The sequence below is a fragment of the Oryzias latipes genome, chromosome 20 (assembly GCF_053564925.1).
Source record: "Oryzias latipes strain Hd-rR chromosome 20, Olatipes_Hd-rR_3.1".
Taxonomy (NCBI): Eukaryota; Metazoa; Chordata; class Actinopteri; order Beloniformes; family Adrianichthyidae; genus Oryzias; species Oryzias latipes.
In genome coordinates this window covers 19,567,959-19,584,451 of record NC_136256.1, presented here as the reverse complement: position 1 = coordinate 19,584,451, position 16,493 = coordinate 19,567,959, and the positions used below count along the sequence as shown (strand labels likewise).

The 16,493-nt window shown below is 38.3% G+C and overlaps 1 protein-coding gene across 7 annotated transcripts in view; it reads left to right on the top strand.

Moving 5' to 3' along the window:
- The window catches only part of sema5a (sema domain, seven thrombospondin repeats (type 1 and type 1-like), transmembrane domain (TM) and short cytoplasmic domain, (semaphorin) 5A), a 142,184-nt gene that overhangs the window by 107,659 nt on the left and 18,032 nt on the right, over positions 1-16,493 (top strand). For all 7 annotated transcript variants that reach the window (XR_013652458.1, XR_002292683.2, XM_004081015.4 and 4 more), the window contains one exon: positions 9,544-9,769. Coding sequence is in view for 5 of the 7 variants with exons in the window: in XM_004081015.4 (XP_004081063.1) it covers positions 9,544-9,769 (226 nt within the window). In the remaining 2 variants the exon portion in view is untranslated. The remainder of the gene's footprint in view (positions 1-9,543; positions 9,770-16,493) is intronic.

The following is a 16,493-nucleotide window of genomic DNA, read 5'->3' as shown; positions in this document are numbered from 1 at the left end:
CCCACCTCCGAAAATTGTATAAACTCTTACAAAAGGATAACAAAAGGCTTCGGATGGTTGCACTACTGATGCTGAGCTCAACATTTTCCTTCTTTTCTTGTAATTATTATTATTTTTTTTTATGTGATCATATTTACAAAAAAAAATGCAAAATAAAAAGTAAAAAGGGCCATAATGGACTAATTGGACTGGATCTGTGGAGATCAGGGGTGAAGAAACTCTGTAGTCTTTTTGTTTACCCTAAAGATTGCACGTCCTTACTATTACTATTCTGGTGTCTACAAAGTTCTACGTTTCTTCCTTTTGCATCTTCTCTTCCTTTTTTGAGGTACTTCCTATAAAGTGGTATCTGATCAAACAAATAAAACTGTATGTCTAAGCAGTTCAACCTTGTAGTTCACATTGGGAACTTGACCCTGTCTTTTCTAGTCTGATGACTGAGACGCTTTGGCATTTGAAGATTGTGATTTGTTGGACTACCTTAAATGATTAGATGCATTCAGGTTATCTCAAGGTTGCCTCAACTATTTCCTTTTTCTAACTCAGAAGCAGTGGGTTCTTACTTATTTCTTTGTATTCTGGACTGAAGATTATTATTAAAAAGTGGAAAGGAAAAGAGTTGACTTAGATTACTGACCCTGAAAACTTTTCATCAAAAATGACTTTAAGTCGAAAAAATAAGAAAGAAATCTTAAACGCAAATAAGTGCATGGGAGAGAAATAAACGGGAACATTTGAACTGAACATCTTAATCCAAGGTATGGTCCTTTCCAATGAAAGAATTAAATTGCTTAAACCAAAATACACAAGTGGTAGCTTTTTAGCATTCCCATAAAGATGTAGTATGACTCATATTTTTTTGTGATTTTATAACCTCCCATTTCTTAGTTTTACTTAAAAAAAAAAACTTAAGCTTACAGGTTTTTGTTCGATTCTCTTTCGAAAGTTTGACTTTAATATTGCATTGATGTGCCAGTCAAAACCAATTCTCAGCTCCAACCTTCCACACTTTTAAAGGTGCATTGAGTCTAATGTGTTTCATGAGAAATCTGTGTTTCTACATTGCCGCAGTTTTATCAAAATTTCATGTAAACTATGTGTTAGAGAGCTGTTTTTCTGCATTTCCATGGTAAAACTTGTTGGGTGTGTGTGTTAAACAGTTGAATTTCTATGCTGCCTTTCTCAGAAGCACTTAATTTTTAAAGAGGGAAGGGATTTAGCATCCCATACCATGCCTAGGCGACCAGTGTAAGGGATACAATTTGTGGACCTGAAGGATTTCTGGTTGGTGGAAGTGAAGGGATAAAAAAATAAGGAACTAGGTGTGTAAAATTCTAACAAAATGGGCTGATTCTAAACCAAAATCAATCAGACTACTTTATTAAACTGGATCACTATTAATAAAACACAGATTTGTCACATAACTTGTTGTTTTGTATATGACTTTAAGATTTATGTATAACTTTTAAAGAGGAAAGACTTCAACCAGAAGTGCAGCTTCCTCTTCTATTGAAAAAAAGCTCCTATTTTCTTGTATCTAGGTGAAATTACACCTTTATTTGGTTGATAAATTCTGAATCTTTCAGAACATGGGAAAGACTGACTCATTTTGTTTCTGGAAAGATTCAGTGGGTCCAACCAGATATTGAAATTTGTGGTTGCATCCTAAAAGACCTACTCCAGTCATCTTGTGATTGATTTTCTAAGCTTTTCCAGTGGTCTTTCAATGATGGTTATGTCCTTTTTAGCCAAAGAAAAATTTTTTTAAGAGTCATTTTCTAGGACATAGTTTCTACAGAGTGGCAGTAGTTCATTAGAAATTCCCCTGAGTTGTGGCTGGAGCAACCCCACCTCCCCTTCCCCTCAAAGTTGCTGAGAGCTCTTTGTTTACATGCACTCTCACTGGCTTACAGCCCATCACACTACAACCTAACATTACTAATGTATCAAAAATGGCAGGGAATGTCTGACCTAACCAGGCAGTTTTAGCCAGATGCCAGCTCAGACGAGGAAAACTAAGACTTATATGTATCCAGTCTTCTACAAGTGTATGCATCAGATTAAAGCGGAGCAGGCAGCTTGTGACCTGCCCAGTGTATTTTCTACAGAACACAGCATTGTTTCACTTGTACCTAGTTCTCAACAGTTTAAACAAAGAAATACTCAGAAAAGCCATTTTAAGCTTAGTTTTCTTCATAAAGGTCCTCCATCATCAGAAAAATGCAGCTAGAATATGTTAAAAACACCAAAAACGTGATTTTTATAAAAGTGGGCCTTTAAATTTCTCAAAGGTTTCGAATGTGAGATTTTATCTCTTAGAAAATAATAGATTAAGTCAAATATTATGTAAGTTTAAAAGTGTTTTTTAAACCATCACTCCGAGTCATAGCTGTCCATGTGTGTTAGCTGAACGTTTTAGCTATATCTTCAAAATATCACTGCAAATGACATATCAGGATCCTCTTTAATTTTTAGTTCTATTAGATGAAAGAACTCTGCTACTGGGTTTAAATGTAAAATCTCCCTTTGGTGCTACTGTGTACAGTAAAGTACATCAAATATCTCCAGTATCCAAGGATCAAAAGAAACTATTCTGCTCAGCTGAACCTTCATCTCTGAGCTGAAAAGTCAGATTTAGGCCACGCGGAGCTGGCGATCCATGAGCAGCTTAATGAAACTGAGCGCTCTTCTTTTTACCTGTGAGGAGTTCAGTGGTGCCGCTAGGACGTGAAAAGAAAGTAGAAGACTTGATATTTGTGCTGGCAGTCTGATGTGCGGAAGCCACTTGTGTTTTTTTGTATTGTTCAGCATTAGTCACTGCGTGTGCACCGGTGTGAAACCTGCTCTTGGCCAGCAACAGGCTTCATTAGGAAGTGGGACCGATGCAGAGGCGCAAGGAGATGGAAGAACCGGCGTTTGACAAAGCGTGTTTGGTCAGCGCCAATAATTGAACTGATGTGTCACTGAGACAAGAAGAACCCCGGCCTCCATTTGTGGGTTTGACCATCATAGATAATGGGGGTGTAACAATTCATTTGAACAACAATTCGATTTATATCGTAATCTTTGGTTGAAGATACAATTCATAATCGATATTGGTTCATTTTGAACAATCTGATTCACAGATCTAAAAGCAATCCAGGACATTTTAGCCAAAAAATCAACCAGTGTGACTAAATACCTGAGTTCTGAATAGTGCAGGTGAAGTTTTCCAGATTCCATGTATTTCTTACAAAATAATCAGGTGATAATTAAATGTATGAAGAAACAAGTAAACAAGATTTTGATTCTTTTTAGGATTTAGTAAAATAAACCTCCTGTGCCCCAATTCAAATGGCATAGTCGATTTATTTCATTTTGATATTTTTTATTGGTATAGGTTGATTTGATTTGATTTGATTGATAACTTACTGACTCAGACAGATCGATCTGGTTGAAATGTAGGAATAGAAATCGATGAACCGTTACACCCCCTAACAGATAAAGGAGGAGGTTGCTGGATCTCACACATCTTGACCAGCGAATTTCAGACTGCTGGAGTATAAATAACGTTTTTCCTTTCTTGCATGTTCTCACCCCTTCCAGTATAATAAGAGGTATAATAGGTGTAACGATGGTTGGGGGCTCAGGAGCTGCAGCTTCTTATTATTCACCTCTCTTAGCTGGTCAGCCACCACAGAGGCCATTTTTGTCCAAACACTCATACATATAGAGGTAAATACATTTGATTTATTTCCTTTTCTACTCCCCATTCATACATTATTCCTTGTAAAAATGGAGATAGCCTGAGGGAACAGACTTTTTTTGTGCTTGTTGTTCCTACTTTTTTTTTATCCTAACTTGTATTTTCCACAGTTTATGACACCCAAACAAATAAGTAGAAAGTTTTGTGGATTGAAGACAGAATGAGACCAGTGCTGCCTGAATCCATAATTCAGCCATGCGTGAATATATTATAATTATATTATCATGCACACAGAGGAGCAGGTGGCAGCCTAAAGTCCAACATTTTCACTTATACTGAAGTTTGTATTCGTACATACAAACAGAATGCGCAGCCACCACTCGTATTTTGGTCGTCCAAGCTGCTTGTTGTTTTGTGAGGCGGCAAAGATGATATCAAGCGTTCTCGAAGCTTTCCAGAGCTTCAGCCAAAAATCCATTACAGAGCCGCCGGTGTCTGAGCAGCTGCCCGTTAAAGGTGCTTCACTGCGTCAAATGGCTGCTTTCCATTTTCCCGTAGCGCACAGCGGAGGGGTGCAAGTGCGAGTCAAAATCAGCTAACTAATTGAAGCCAGTTTTGTTTTCCACCTGTCACAGTCAACTGCTTTCCACAATGTTTTTGCTTTTGCCTAATTACTCTGAAATTCAGATGTGAACGAGGCGGAGTGGAATAAAACAAGAAGAGAGAAGAAAAAAAAGGAAGTATATTCTAGTTTTTGTCGGTGTTATATTTTCAATTTATCTGCTTGGCACTTTTAGACCACAGAGCATTCCTTCAAACATCAGTTTATTTACAAGCTACAAGGATTAGCATCAAATGAATGCTTGGTATGACCTGCTCACTGCACTGGTATATGAAGTTATTTATGTGTTTATGGGTTTTTCTGGTTTTATTTTTCCTCCTCCTCCTGCTGTATTTGAAGCACTGTTAGAAACACTAAAGCATTAGGATGATGCTCTTTATTGTCGAGCTAATATAATACTGACGGGTTTCACTGCAGTCTAAAACAATAAAGTTTCTGGCACCCTTTAACATTAGGATCTGAAATAATATTGACGCAGGAGTCCATAGCTTTTACTTTCTTATAGACGTAAAGGGGTACAGAAGGTAATGAAGGATAACACCAGCAGACCTACATCCTGGCATTATGAATGCTGCTTGATGCCAGGATTAATTTAAAATATGAATGTAAGAGAACATGTCCAGAGTCAAGGACTAACGTATACATGTTTGAAATAATGAATGGAAATGGTGTAAATATTTTTTTTTTAATCGGCCTTGCCAGGACATTAATAAACAATCTTAAATACATGCATTAATGTACCCTAAGTGGTGAGATAAAAGTACTACAGGGATACTTTTAGGACAAAAAAAGTAAAAAAAAAATAGAAGAGTCTGTCAGTCCACAGTTATTTCTGTTGTGGCTTTCTTTACATACTATGCCGTACGTAAGGGTTAATGGCCGACGAAGTATGCGTTATCACTTTTAACGCACGTCGTGGAAGCCTGAACGGAGGTTCAAGCGGAGGACGGTTGCTTTTGCGAAGTGCGTTAAGAAGTTATAATGCATACTTCGAAGGCCATTAACTCGCTTATACCATGGTCACTTACAAAAGAAATAAATAGTAACCAGTTTTTATTCCTTAATTCTTGTATTTTTTCCAATTTAGATCGCTTTTCTCACAAAAAGCGAACTATTTGTTACGTAACAAATAGTCCGCGTCGCGCCGCACCACCGCTGCAGTCAAGACTCGGCGATATGAAACCATATATATATATATATATATATATATATATATGCTGATCTTTCCGATGGGTTGAATAAAGCATCAGGTCAGAGAGGAAGTTCACCTCTTACCGCTTGTTTTTGTCTAAAGTACGGTAAATAAAATATTAAAGGAGAACATTTTTGTAAATGTTTTAATTCTGTATCAAAAGCTTTCTACAAATTCCTTGTTTTGTTCATTTTGCTTTATTTATTTATGAATGTATGGATGTACTTTTTTATTTATTTATTTGTGTGTCTTTTTTTCTTTTTTTGTGAGTCCTGTTTTAGGCCCAGCTTATGTTTGGTGGTGTGGTTCTTGTTCCTATGCCTCCTCCATTTTCACACCAGGTTTTAATTTTTAATCATCACAGCTGATGTCTGTTAGTTAATCGTCCCTCAGTCTTTTTAAGAGTTCAGGTTTTGGTATGTCTCATTTTGATCCTGTTGTCTTTGCTTCTGTCGTTTTTCAGGTTTATTTTTGTTTTGTTTTTTTCCTTTTTTTCCAGAGTACTCTTTTCTGGTTATATTTAGGTTCAAGTTTATTTTTCAGTTCTTTTATTGAATTAAATGTCTGCCAAACCCCCTAATGCCCAAGTTACTCCCAACACTTTTGTATTTTAGGTAGCTAACCCAAACCTTTAAATGTTTCATTTAAAAAGCTACATTTCTAAAAATCTCAATACATGTACAGCTAACCTTGGGAATTTCTTCTGAGAGGGAAGATTTTCAAACCTACAATGTCAAATATAAGCAGTTAATATGTGTATATTTTTATTTATTTATTTTGTTTGTATTTATTTATGTTCATATGTCACATAGACCTAAAGTTATCTGCACCTCAAGGTATACTTTATATAAATCACAGCAGATGGGGAAAAAAAAGACTTAAGATTAAAAATCGCAGAAGATTCCATAATTTTAACTAAGGTGGTCAAGCATTAGGAGACATAGTAAATAAGGCAAAAACACAGAAGGATATTTTTATTTTATTTTTTAACTATTTACAAATTGTATAAGATCTTTTGACTGAAGTGAAACTGTCAATGAAGTAAAACCATCTTTAATGGAAAGTAATGGACAGGATGCTGCAAGAAATTGACATTTGTCTGAGTGGAAGAAACTGGTGAATAAAAAAAATGAAAACATATCAAAAGCCCAGCAGAGCTTCAGCTAAATCCAAAGGTTTTGGGTTTTTTTTTAATAACTGCAGAGGCTTGAATTGAAATGACCTGTTTTATCTTCTTTAACTTTATTTCGCAGATGTGTGGAAACTTTCCCAAATAATTTATCCACAGATGTACTCTTTAACATGTGATGCTTTTATTATTCAAACTCTTAATCTTAAAGTACGATGTTGGACTGCTTGATTCCATAGGGTTTTTTTCATTTATTTTAAAGAACTGAAGAAACTTGACAAAAATAAGTAATCTCTTTAATCACCTCAAGATTGGTCTAATTTATCCTGGGAACTAATGCTGAGATTCAGCTCCTAAGTCAAGGATCTACAGCTTTGATTGGGCTTTTACACGAGGCCGTTCGTTTTAAGAGTTAAGGCCTCTAGTTAAGATAAAACCTGGACATGCAAATAAAGGCAGTATCGTAGTCGGTTTATGTCACAGGGATGTTTTTATTACAGAGCATCACACAGTAAATGCTTATCACCTTGTAAGCTGCGCATGCTTGAGCCATAGTTGATGTGAATTCCTTCAGAGACCATGAATGAGGTTTAGCTTTAAACCCAGTAATTATCTCCTCAGCCCTCTGCATCAATGCTAATCCTCAGAGAGTGGAGGGAGAAACGCTTACCAGACAAGCTTCATTAAATATTTACTGTATTTGGCCACCATCAACAACTCACACAACAAACACCCACAGATCATTTGCCCTTTTTTTTGCCTGGTTCCTGCCATGTGTTGCTTTTTGACACTTGGAGATAACAGGAAAACCTAAAAAGTTTTTTTTTTCTTTTTAGTATTGACTGATAATCATAGACTATGTGCTGGTCTGTGATGCCAGACAGTGTTAAATATTAATGATTTGGGATGATTACTGCTCTAGATGGAGGTAGAGTCAGGAAGCAGGAAGGAGGTGACACTCCCTCATTCATCAAGGGGGTCCTAACAGAATCTAAATCCTCTCCCCGTTTTTAACCTTGGTACCCCAGGTAGAAGAGGAGGAGACAGAAAGCAGACAGACAAAACTGTTACAGATAGTAAAAGCAGCCAAATGCGAGGCCAGCTATGGGGTGTTATAACAGGGCAAACGAATCATAAAGATAGATGCAAAGTAGGGGAGAAAAAACATGGGAAACGATGTCGAAAATTAGTGCATAATGTGTATGGCAGCTCTCCTCAGCTGACCTGTCCCACTATCCCATGTGACAGGCTGATGAATGTGCCGAGGGGAACTTTTATCTTATTTCGTCAAGGTCTGGCAGGCGCTCAAATTCTATGCAGCGTTTAGGAGAAAAAAAACAAGCGGTAAAGAAAGTGTCTGCCATCTTCCTTTTAGCTGTGTCATTTACTGAAGACGAGTTTGGCTTTTTGAAACCTAACATTGAAGGTGTTAGACTTCCATTTACCCACGTATTATGATCCTTTATCATATAATCCATAGAAGAAGTGGGATATTGGCTGAGTGAATGTGAGTTAATATATATACTAGCTTAACTCCAGAATAGGCTTCACGACTTATAATAGTGGAGCCTCAGAGCTGTGTTACTCATTTTTACTGCCGGGCTCGCAAATCTACTTGAAGCTGGTAGGAAAAGTAGTCACAGTTACCAATTTCGTTGCCTCTTTCTTTTAAATGTTGCCTTTTTTTTCTTCAATAAATGCACTTATACTTAAGTAACCGAGTTTCTGAAGCAAACCTGCTTATTGGAGAAATCTGCTGACAGGCATACCTGTGCAAAATCGTTTTTATCAAGGTTAAATCAGCATGACAAGGAACTATTTGATACGTACACACCAGGCATGTGATGCTTTTAGCATATGGAATCCTCACTTGACTGTCGCTTCCCGTCACAGTTGGAGGAGGCTTGGTGCGAAATGTCAAAGCGGTGCAAATCTTGTGAATCTTCCTCCAGCCCTTTGTATTTTAAAACAGCTCTATTCTGATATATAAAAGACTTGGTTTCATAGAATTCCAGCTGGGCACAAAACACAATTGTTAATTCCCATTTCACGATTGGCACTTCTGTGAATTGAAAATGACGCTACCCATACATCACTATCAAATTGGAGTCCCTGGTTGGTCAAAGTTTAACTGGTTTACATTTCAATATCTGTTCAATGTTATGTAGAGCCTGAAAATGACTTTAAAAACCACAGTAGTGATGCATGAACACAATAATTGTGAACGCAGAAGCACGGAAGGTGTGTTTACGTAGACTTTTCATTGAAACTGGTCACTTGAACGCGGGTTTCAGAGGCCGGTGTGATTGAAGCATAACATTCACCTTTCAAAAGACAGAAGCAAGAATAAAGAAGGGGTGTTTTTGTGGGATGGTGGAGGTCACTGCCAGGCATTTTCTGGATGGATTTCTCGAGTAGCACTAGTTCCTCATGAAAATCGCAAATTAAGCTTTTCCACAAAAAGTAGATTTTCCAAAAACATGATTCCTACCGCACATATTAACACAGTTATTAAACTTGGTTTCCGTCAAAAAGAGGGACAGCTAAGTTAAATGCTTCCATCATCATTTTTCTGGTTTGTATTTATGCCCTTTTTCATGCAAAGTCAGCTAATGCAACGGCCTCTGTGGGTTTAGGTCAGAGTTTAATTTTTTGAGTGTCCAAGAAACATTATGAATAGGCCAGCAGCAATGTGCAGCACTGAAAACTTAAAAATGCAAGACTTGGTGCTTAGTGAAAATAAAGCAAAACGTTTTTTTTTATATTACTGTTTTGGGTTCAAATTGTATTAGAAATCCCTGTCATGCTGATTTAGGTCTCGTACTGATGAGACTTTCTGGTCTATTACTGGTCTTGCTCTGTTTCGAATTTGAAAATAAACATGAAATGATTCCTTGATTTATGTCATCCTGTAGGAGTATCAGTCTTGCAACACCCTGCCATGCCCCGATGTCAAAAAGACCACGCCATGGACACCCTGGACACCCGTCAATATCTCTGACAATGGCGGCCACTACGAGCAACGCTTCCGCTACACGTGCAAAGCCCGCATCCCGGACCCGAGCATGCTGGAAGTGGGTCGACAGAGGATCGAGATGCGTTACTGCTCCAGTGATGGATCCACTGGCTGCTCCACTGATGGTGAGTGCACTGATGTCAGCCTCTATTCTGGATATTAAACTTTCTGTCTCCGTATCCGGAAAAAGTTAAAGTAGCTCGAATTCAAACCTCTCTTGACTTTCCTGTCTGATCCTTTAGATTCTATCAGAAGATTATTTTTTTCATTCATTAATGAACTTCCAATCCGTAAAGCCGATTGGAGAAACAGAACTAATTCTCATGCACAAGTTCATATCGACTTTAACTTTTTTTTTTCTCCCGCTTGCTTGAGTGGAGGCAGAACAGTGGCAGTCGGCAATGTCTCATGAGAATCCAATGCTGTAAATGTTTGTACAAGCAGTTTGCTAATTGACAAGTTGTTTATGTTGTTAGAGGAAGTATTAGAGAAAAGACGGGCCCACAGCAAAGAGGGCTTAGATAGAAATGCGGCAGGAGGGGTTTTTTTGTCTTTGCCTCTGAAGGAGAAGCTGCTTTTAGGGTTTTTCATTCCCCACGTTTGTCTGGGTGGTCTCGTTTGCTAGCCCACTTACACGCCACATGCCGCGCAAATGGCTTAACTTTATTGTTAATGTACACTATCGCTGTCATTTTCCTTTGAACTTCATCATTATATTTTTTAATTACTAAAAGCTGCCTTTGCTGCCACTGGTACAAGATGTTCTTTGAAGCCACAGCACTTTAAATGCTTCTGAAGGGTTTCAAATGAGCTCTGACAAGCTGAGGGGAGACCTGACTGCTGACTGGAAGCCTGAAGAGGAGTGACAGCTGCACATTTAAGACATTAGAGAGCAACGTCTGGGGCTTTAATAGGGCTGTCTTGACTCTGCTTAGTGCAAAAAAAAAGCAGACACAACGTGTTTCATTAGAAGTTGTCACTTGGAAGCCTGGCTTCAAATTAGCTTAGTGTTAATTACAGCTAAAAAGCAAAAAGCGGTGAGTTCAGCAGTCACTTTTAGCAGAGTGTCAGTCTGCGTTATAAGATGTAAGCAGTCTGCATGCTCCAGTAGGCAGATGGTGACAAACTGAGAGAGCTGCTCTGTGAGCGCTACAGACACTTAAAAATACAGACTTTTTTTATTTTTTTAATGTCTGCAATCAGTATGAGAAGCACCACTAACTCACTCTGTGAAAGCGAAAATGATACGCTGCTGCAGGTAACTTTTTAACCCTAATTTTGAAGGAAAGTAATGATTTAAGCGTTAACAAAGACGAGCTTCATTATACAGTTAATATCAAAATTATACCCAGCAGTGTTTCATAGAAATTTTCCCCGTTAAAGGGAATTAAATTTAACGTTTATTTTTTTACATCTCTTCCAATTTTCTATTTCTTACCATTTTTTCCACTTTTAATCAAAAGCAGAGGACCTTCAGAGTAGGAGATGAAACTGTTTCCTTAAACTCTGTTTCCCTCAGCTACACTGCATCACGTCTGAGTGATAGAAAACTCTGCGTGTGCAAGGCCTCCGTTTGCAGCTTGCTGCCGTCCCTCGTTGATTGTTCATTTCCAGACTTCAATATGACTCAGGTCTCAGAGGAGATTGAAGTCATAACTGTCGAAAAAGAGGATGGACTTCACTGATCCGCTTGGTCATTTCAACCATTATCAAACTCACCATCCATCTGGAAGGCATTGGTGTGTGTCTGTGTTGTGTATTAGGTGGCGGTTGATGTGTGTTTGCCATTTTTGCTGTGTGACCTGTTTGTGTGGCTCTAGCAGAGTTTCTGAAAAATGCTGTTGTCCTAATGTCGATCTCTCAGAGATGCACAGGGTGTGTGGTCTCTGGAGACGACAGTTAACCTTTCATGAAGCAAAAGGCTATCATAAGATAATTACCCCTGCCTTGGTGGGTTTGTTCTGAGGTCCACAGATGGGGCAAAGGGCACTGACATCTTTCTGGAGTGATGAGCATCCAGAGGGATTTATATGTCTTTTACAGAGATTTATGATGTTCCATCAGGCATCTGGCGACTTGGAATTGATTAGTGCCCTGTGTACTCTGAAGCAGATATGAATTATTTTAAGAGCATTCAATCAATTACACTGACTGTTAATGACTGTTTCTAAAAATAAAATGTGCTTGTGAGAAAACATTTTAAAAATTCAAAAAAAGATCCACAGTGTTTCAAACTTATTTCTGTGTGACATTTTCTTTTCTTTTGGCAGCTTTCTTTAGGGGATGCAAATAATTGAATGTCATCTACCCCCTATCCTCCTGACTCACACTAACCATTTTGTTTTGCTTTCGTACTTGTCCTACGTTTACATCGGCCCCAGCAACTGGCGTTGAATTGCTTTCAATGGAAAGGCAATGCAAATGGTTGTATACTTGCGTTTTCGGACTCTCATACCCACATGTCACTACGCAACTTTTTAAGTCCATTCTTGGGGTCTACGTCTAAGCAGTAAAACTTTCAACTGCTTAATCGAAAACAGCTGAATTTTGACCAATCAAAGACTCAGATGTAGTGACACATGCCTGTGTGAACGAAGCGTTTCTTTGCCATACCTCCACAGGTATGTTGTCAGGGCCAACTGCCTTTCCACTCATCGCCTGTTCAATACCGTCCTCACTTAATCCTCACTGATCCTTGTTATTATCTGCTCCACAATTATTTTCTTCATGCTTCTGCTCTGCAACGTTCTTCTTCCATCTTTCCCTCCCACTTGTGGAACCTATCAACACATTTGTGTTCCTGTCCTCAATCACCCTAACCTGCTGCACATTCATTCCATCCATTTCTCTAATGGAAAACCTGAACAGCCTCTCCCTTTTTTGTGTCCAGCCCATCATTCTAGTCGTCTTACACTACCAAGTATTCTTGTCTGCTTTGTTCATTCTAGTTGACGCACCAAATTCCTTACCTTGCTTATTGCTCTTTAACTACATGTCTTTAAATGTAAATCAGCAGGTAATTGTCCCTTATTTGTTTCATTTGACTTAAAAAAAACACTTGAGATTTATTAGTCCTAAAACAAAGTTGTGCATGAATTTCATCTTTATCAATTAGATGTCATTTAGAAATGTTTTTCTTTTATATTTTTCTAAATCTAGAGCAAATTCTTAGGAACACATTGGATGACAACCCAGTTTCAATGTGTCAATGTGCTCAAGCCAAATTTTGAAATCAATTTTTGTCACAAAAGTCAATTCCACCCTGGTGTTGTTTACTTGGGTAGGAAACAAAAACATAAAAGTTTCAAAAAATGTATAAACATGCAATATCTCAATAGTTAGTAGATTTATCATAAGAACGTCGAAATGAAATGAAATGAAATGAAATGAAATGAGTGTAGGCTTATTCCACACCTACGGCCCGCCCATAATCCATATGCAAAGTTTTTATGAACTCCTGCCGCTTTGCAGAAAAGATGTCCAAGAAATCAACAGGTTTTTTTTGCCAAAATCATAATTAAGAGCCCATACAGGGTATGCTTTTAAAATAGATCAAAAGATTTTTGGAGAAGGACTTTAATTCCTCTTTTTTTTTGGTCATCTTTTTCCAGTTTGTGTGATTGAAGTTTCGTAGATTCAATTAAATTATATTTATAGAGCCCAATATTGCAACAATAGTCATCTCATTGGGCTACATACCAGTAATTAATTGCATGAAAACATGAAATCAATAATAAAATTTAATAGGTAATTGCTAAACTAAGATCTGTGCAGCTAGCAAACAAACCAGCTTTACCAAGTTATAACTTTGTCCTCTGAGTTTTTGCAACACTTCCATTGCCTAAGAATAGTATTTTAAGTATGTAAAATACTGTCTGAGTCAGAATCCTCAGAGTTATATTTACTGTTGTGTTAAACATTCCCCACACCACAGCCCACCATGTCATTTGTGTATTTGCTCATTTGAAGTTGATCCACTGATTTAAAGGCTATCCCTTCACCCCCCGCTGTCTCATTGAAGCTGCCTCCCAGTGACGAGATGAAGCTTCCATCTCTGCCACGATGTCCAACATCATTTTTGTCTCTCCCTTGCTGAGACAGAATGTCACCATGTTCCAGCATTATACCAATGAGATGCATGTGACATTTAGACGATTACATTCAGAGGCACAACAGATGTTATTGATTCCTACACGGGAGACACATGTGCCATGCAGATAAGGGGGAATCAATAATTGAGCTTTATTCTCCACACCTTCCTGCCAGCCTGCCTTTGTGTCGCCTCATCTCTCACATTAAGTCCTCAATCTGTCTTTATTACAAGAGATAAATTATCAATATGTGATTTAGCCAAGCATTTACAATGAGCTTTTATACAACATACTCATTCGTTTCATATCAGTGATTATGGCTTAATAATAGCGATGAGTTAATTGCTTAAGATCTCTAATGATTTAAAGACCTCTCTTGTCATTTACGCCTACCGATTAGTCTTTTATCTGCTCTGCAGGGCTTTTCTTTTCCATCTTATCACATTTCTAAAGTCTGGGATAAAAAAAAATTTCAGCAATTGATTACTTTCCAGCATAAACATGTTTGTAAGACGTCCTTGAGGAATACGGTGCAATTTATAAAAGGCTTTCACTCTACACCAGTTTTTTGTTTTTCCGTCAATTGAAATGTATATTTTTGTTGAATCTGTGAACAAAACAACAAAGCAAAGCAAAAGTAGCATAAATATATATTTCATTAGAGTAGTAAGTGTGGAGGTCCAGAAATGTTAAAACTTTTGGGAGGGGGGTTTCAACGTAAAGACAGCATTCTAGAAGCACTGGTGCTAGAAAGTAAAACAATACGGCTGCATTAATGCGCACACGCTAAATAAGCATGTATTTTTTTCTGCACAACCTGCACATATCTATGCAGAGCCACACAGACCACGGTAAAAACTGCACATACAAGCCTTTTCACACATATATGTATACCTGTACCCACACAAATCAAATCAAATTGGTCTTTATTTATATAACACTTTTCATATAAAATATAACACAAAGGGCTTTACTCTAAAAAAACAAAACAAAATAAATGATATAAAAACAACCACGAAAATTAAATTAAAGCCCCCTCCACCAGACCCACGCACAATCCTCCATCCTCCCACCCCCTAACTGATAGCCAATGGGAAATAGGCTGAGCACAGAAAAAAAAGTTCTAATAGTTGAGACCTCCCTCTTTGTGAATAGCTGCACTCCCAGGCAAATGCATGCATATTTCATAAATCTGGCGATCAGGCAGGTGTGTTCAGGTGAGTGTTTATACTGGAATGAGCAATGATGTTACTGAATGTAGAAGAGTTCATGACTGTGTCCAAATTCCCTCCCTACTCCCCAACACCTAAATAACAAAATAGTTCCCTGGATTTTTAAAGCAATTTGGGCCCCAATGCTTACAGCTTTTTTTTAAGACAAAAATGAAGTCAACGATTTTCCGAAATAAAAACCTGGTAAATCTGAACATTTTACATATGCTGTGTTCTGAAGATGAAAACTTTTCTCCACTTGAAACATTGTTCAAACGCAATGCATTGTGGTCTATATTCCACAATCTAGTGATAATCGATGCACATCGGTTTTGATAAAGAAAGGAAATCTCTGGGGCACTTGATTTTTGAACTGTAGATTCGGACAGTTATACAAAATGGCAAAGCACTATATAGTCCACTATGTAGTGAGTAAAGAAGAAATTTGAACACAACCATAACCCAGGGTATTCCGTTGCCCTTCATGGAGAAGTCTAATACCAGAATACCACAGGAGCCCCCGCTGCTGGAGAGTCAAGGGGAGGCAAATGCCCCTGACAGAAAGGAAGAATGGCAACAGGACCTACCAGGTTATAGTCGACAAGGCGTTTGCGGAAAGACCGAGTGCCCTGCTACACAAAGACAGGGCCGCAGTTCCCATCCTCTGGGGGCAGGTTCACCTTTCCAGCTCAGATGTAATATGATCCCAGGGATCAACCTCACCGTGTTGACAGGGGGGGCCACCAGACCTATATAGCCAATGCACCAAGGAACACAACTACCACCACCTCTGTGTGGGTGATGTGAGTAACCCTTGTGCTATCCTAGGCACTTTGACATTGGGAGTTGGGTCATCTAGACCCACTAGACAGAACCTTTTTTCTTCAATGATTTGTGAACCTCACTGGTGTCCTTGGTGAAATCTTTCCACCTTTATCCACCTTTGTCATGGAAGGGAGAACACGTCAATGTAAGGGTTGGTTAACTAAGATAGCACAAGGGTTAAATGAGGCAGCAAGCCAGTGGGATGGTACCAATGCCAAGTAGTGCAACCCCAAAAGTGTCCCCTCTCTACACGTTCTGATGAAATGTCGTATAAAAAAGGACAGTTAACCCTCAGAAACTTAAATAAGACCAAACTTGACACAAAGGCATAAATAGAATTAGAAGGATTAGAAACAGTGACAGCATGAAAGATAAACATTGACAGTTTTACACTTTACTCCCACCACTGTCCTCTGGGGGGGGGGGGGGGGGGTTCATGTCTCGCAAACATTAAACAATGGCTATCTCTTGCTGCTTCTGCAGACATGTTTATTTTTCATGCTGAGGTCGCACAAATGTGATAGTAAAGCTGTCCACGGCATAAGACCAGCAAAGGCAGCGATTATTGCACTTGGTTTAAATGGTTTAAAGCAAACAGACATGCAGTCAGACTCACTTTCTGTATAGTATTTTCTTTGCTTCTGATTTTACTTCACTTTTAAGACTGAAACAAAAACACATCACTCTAAATCTTTTAATATCCACCGCTGATGAGACGTTTT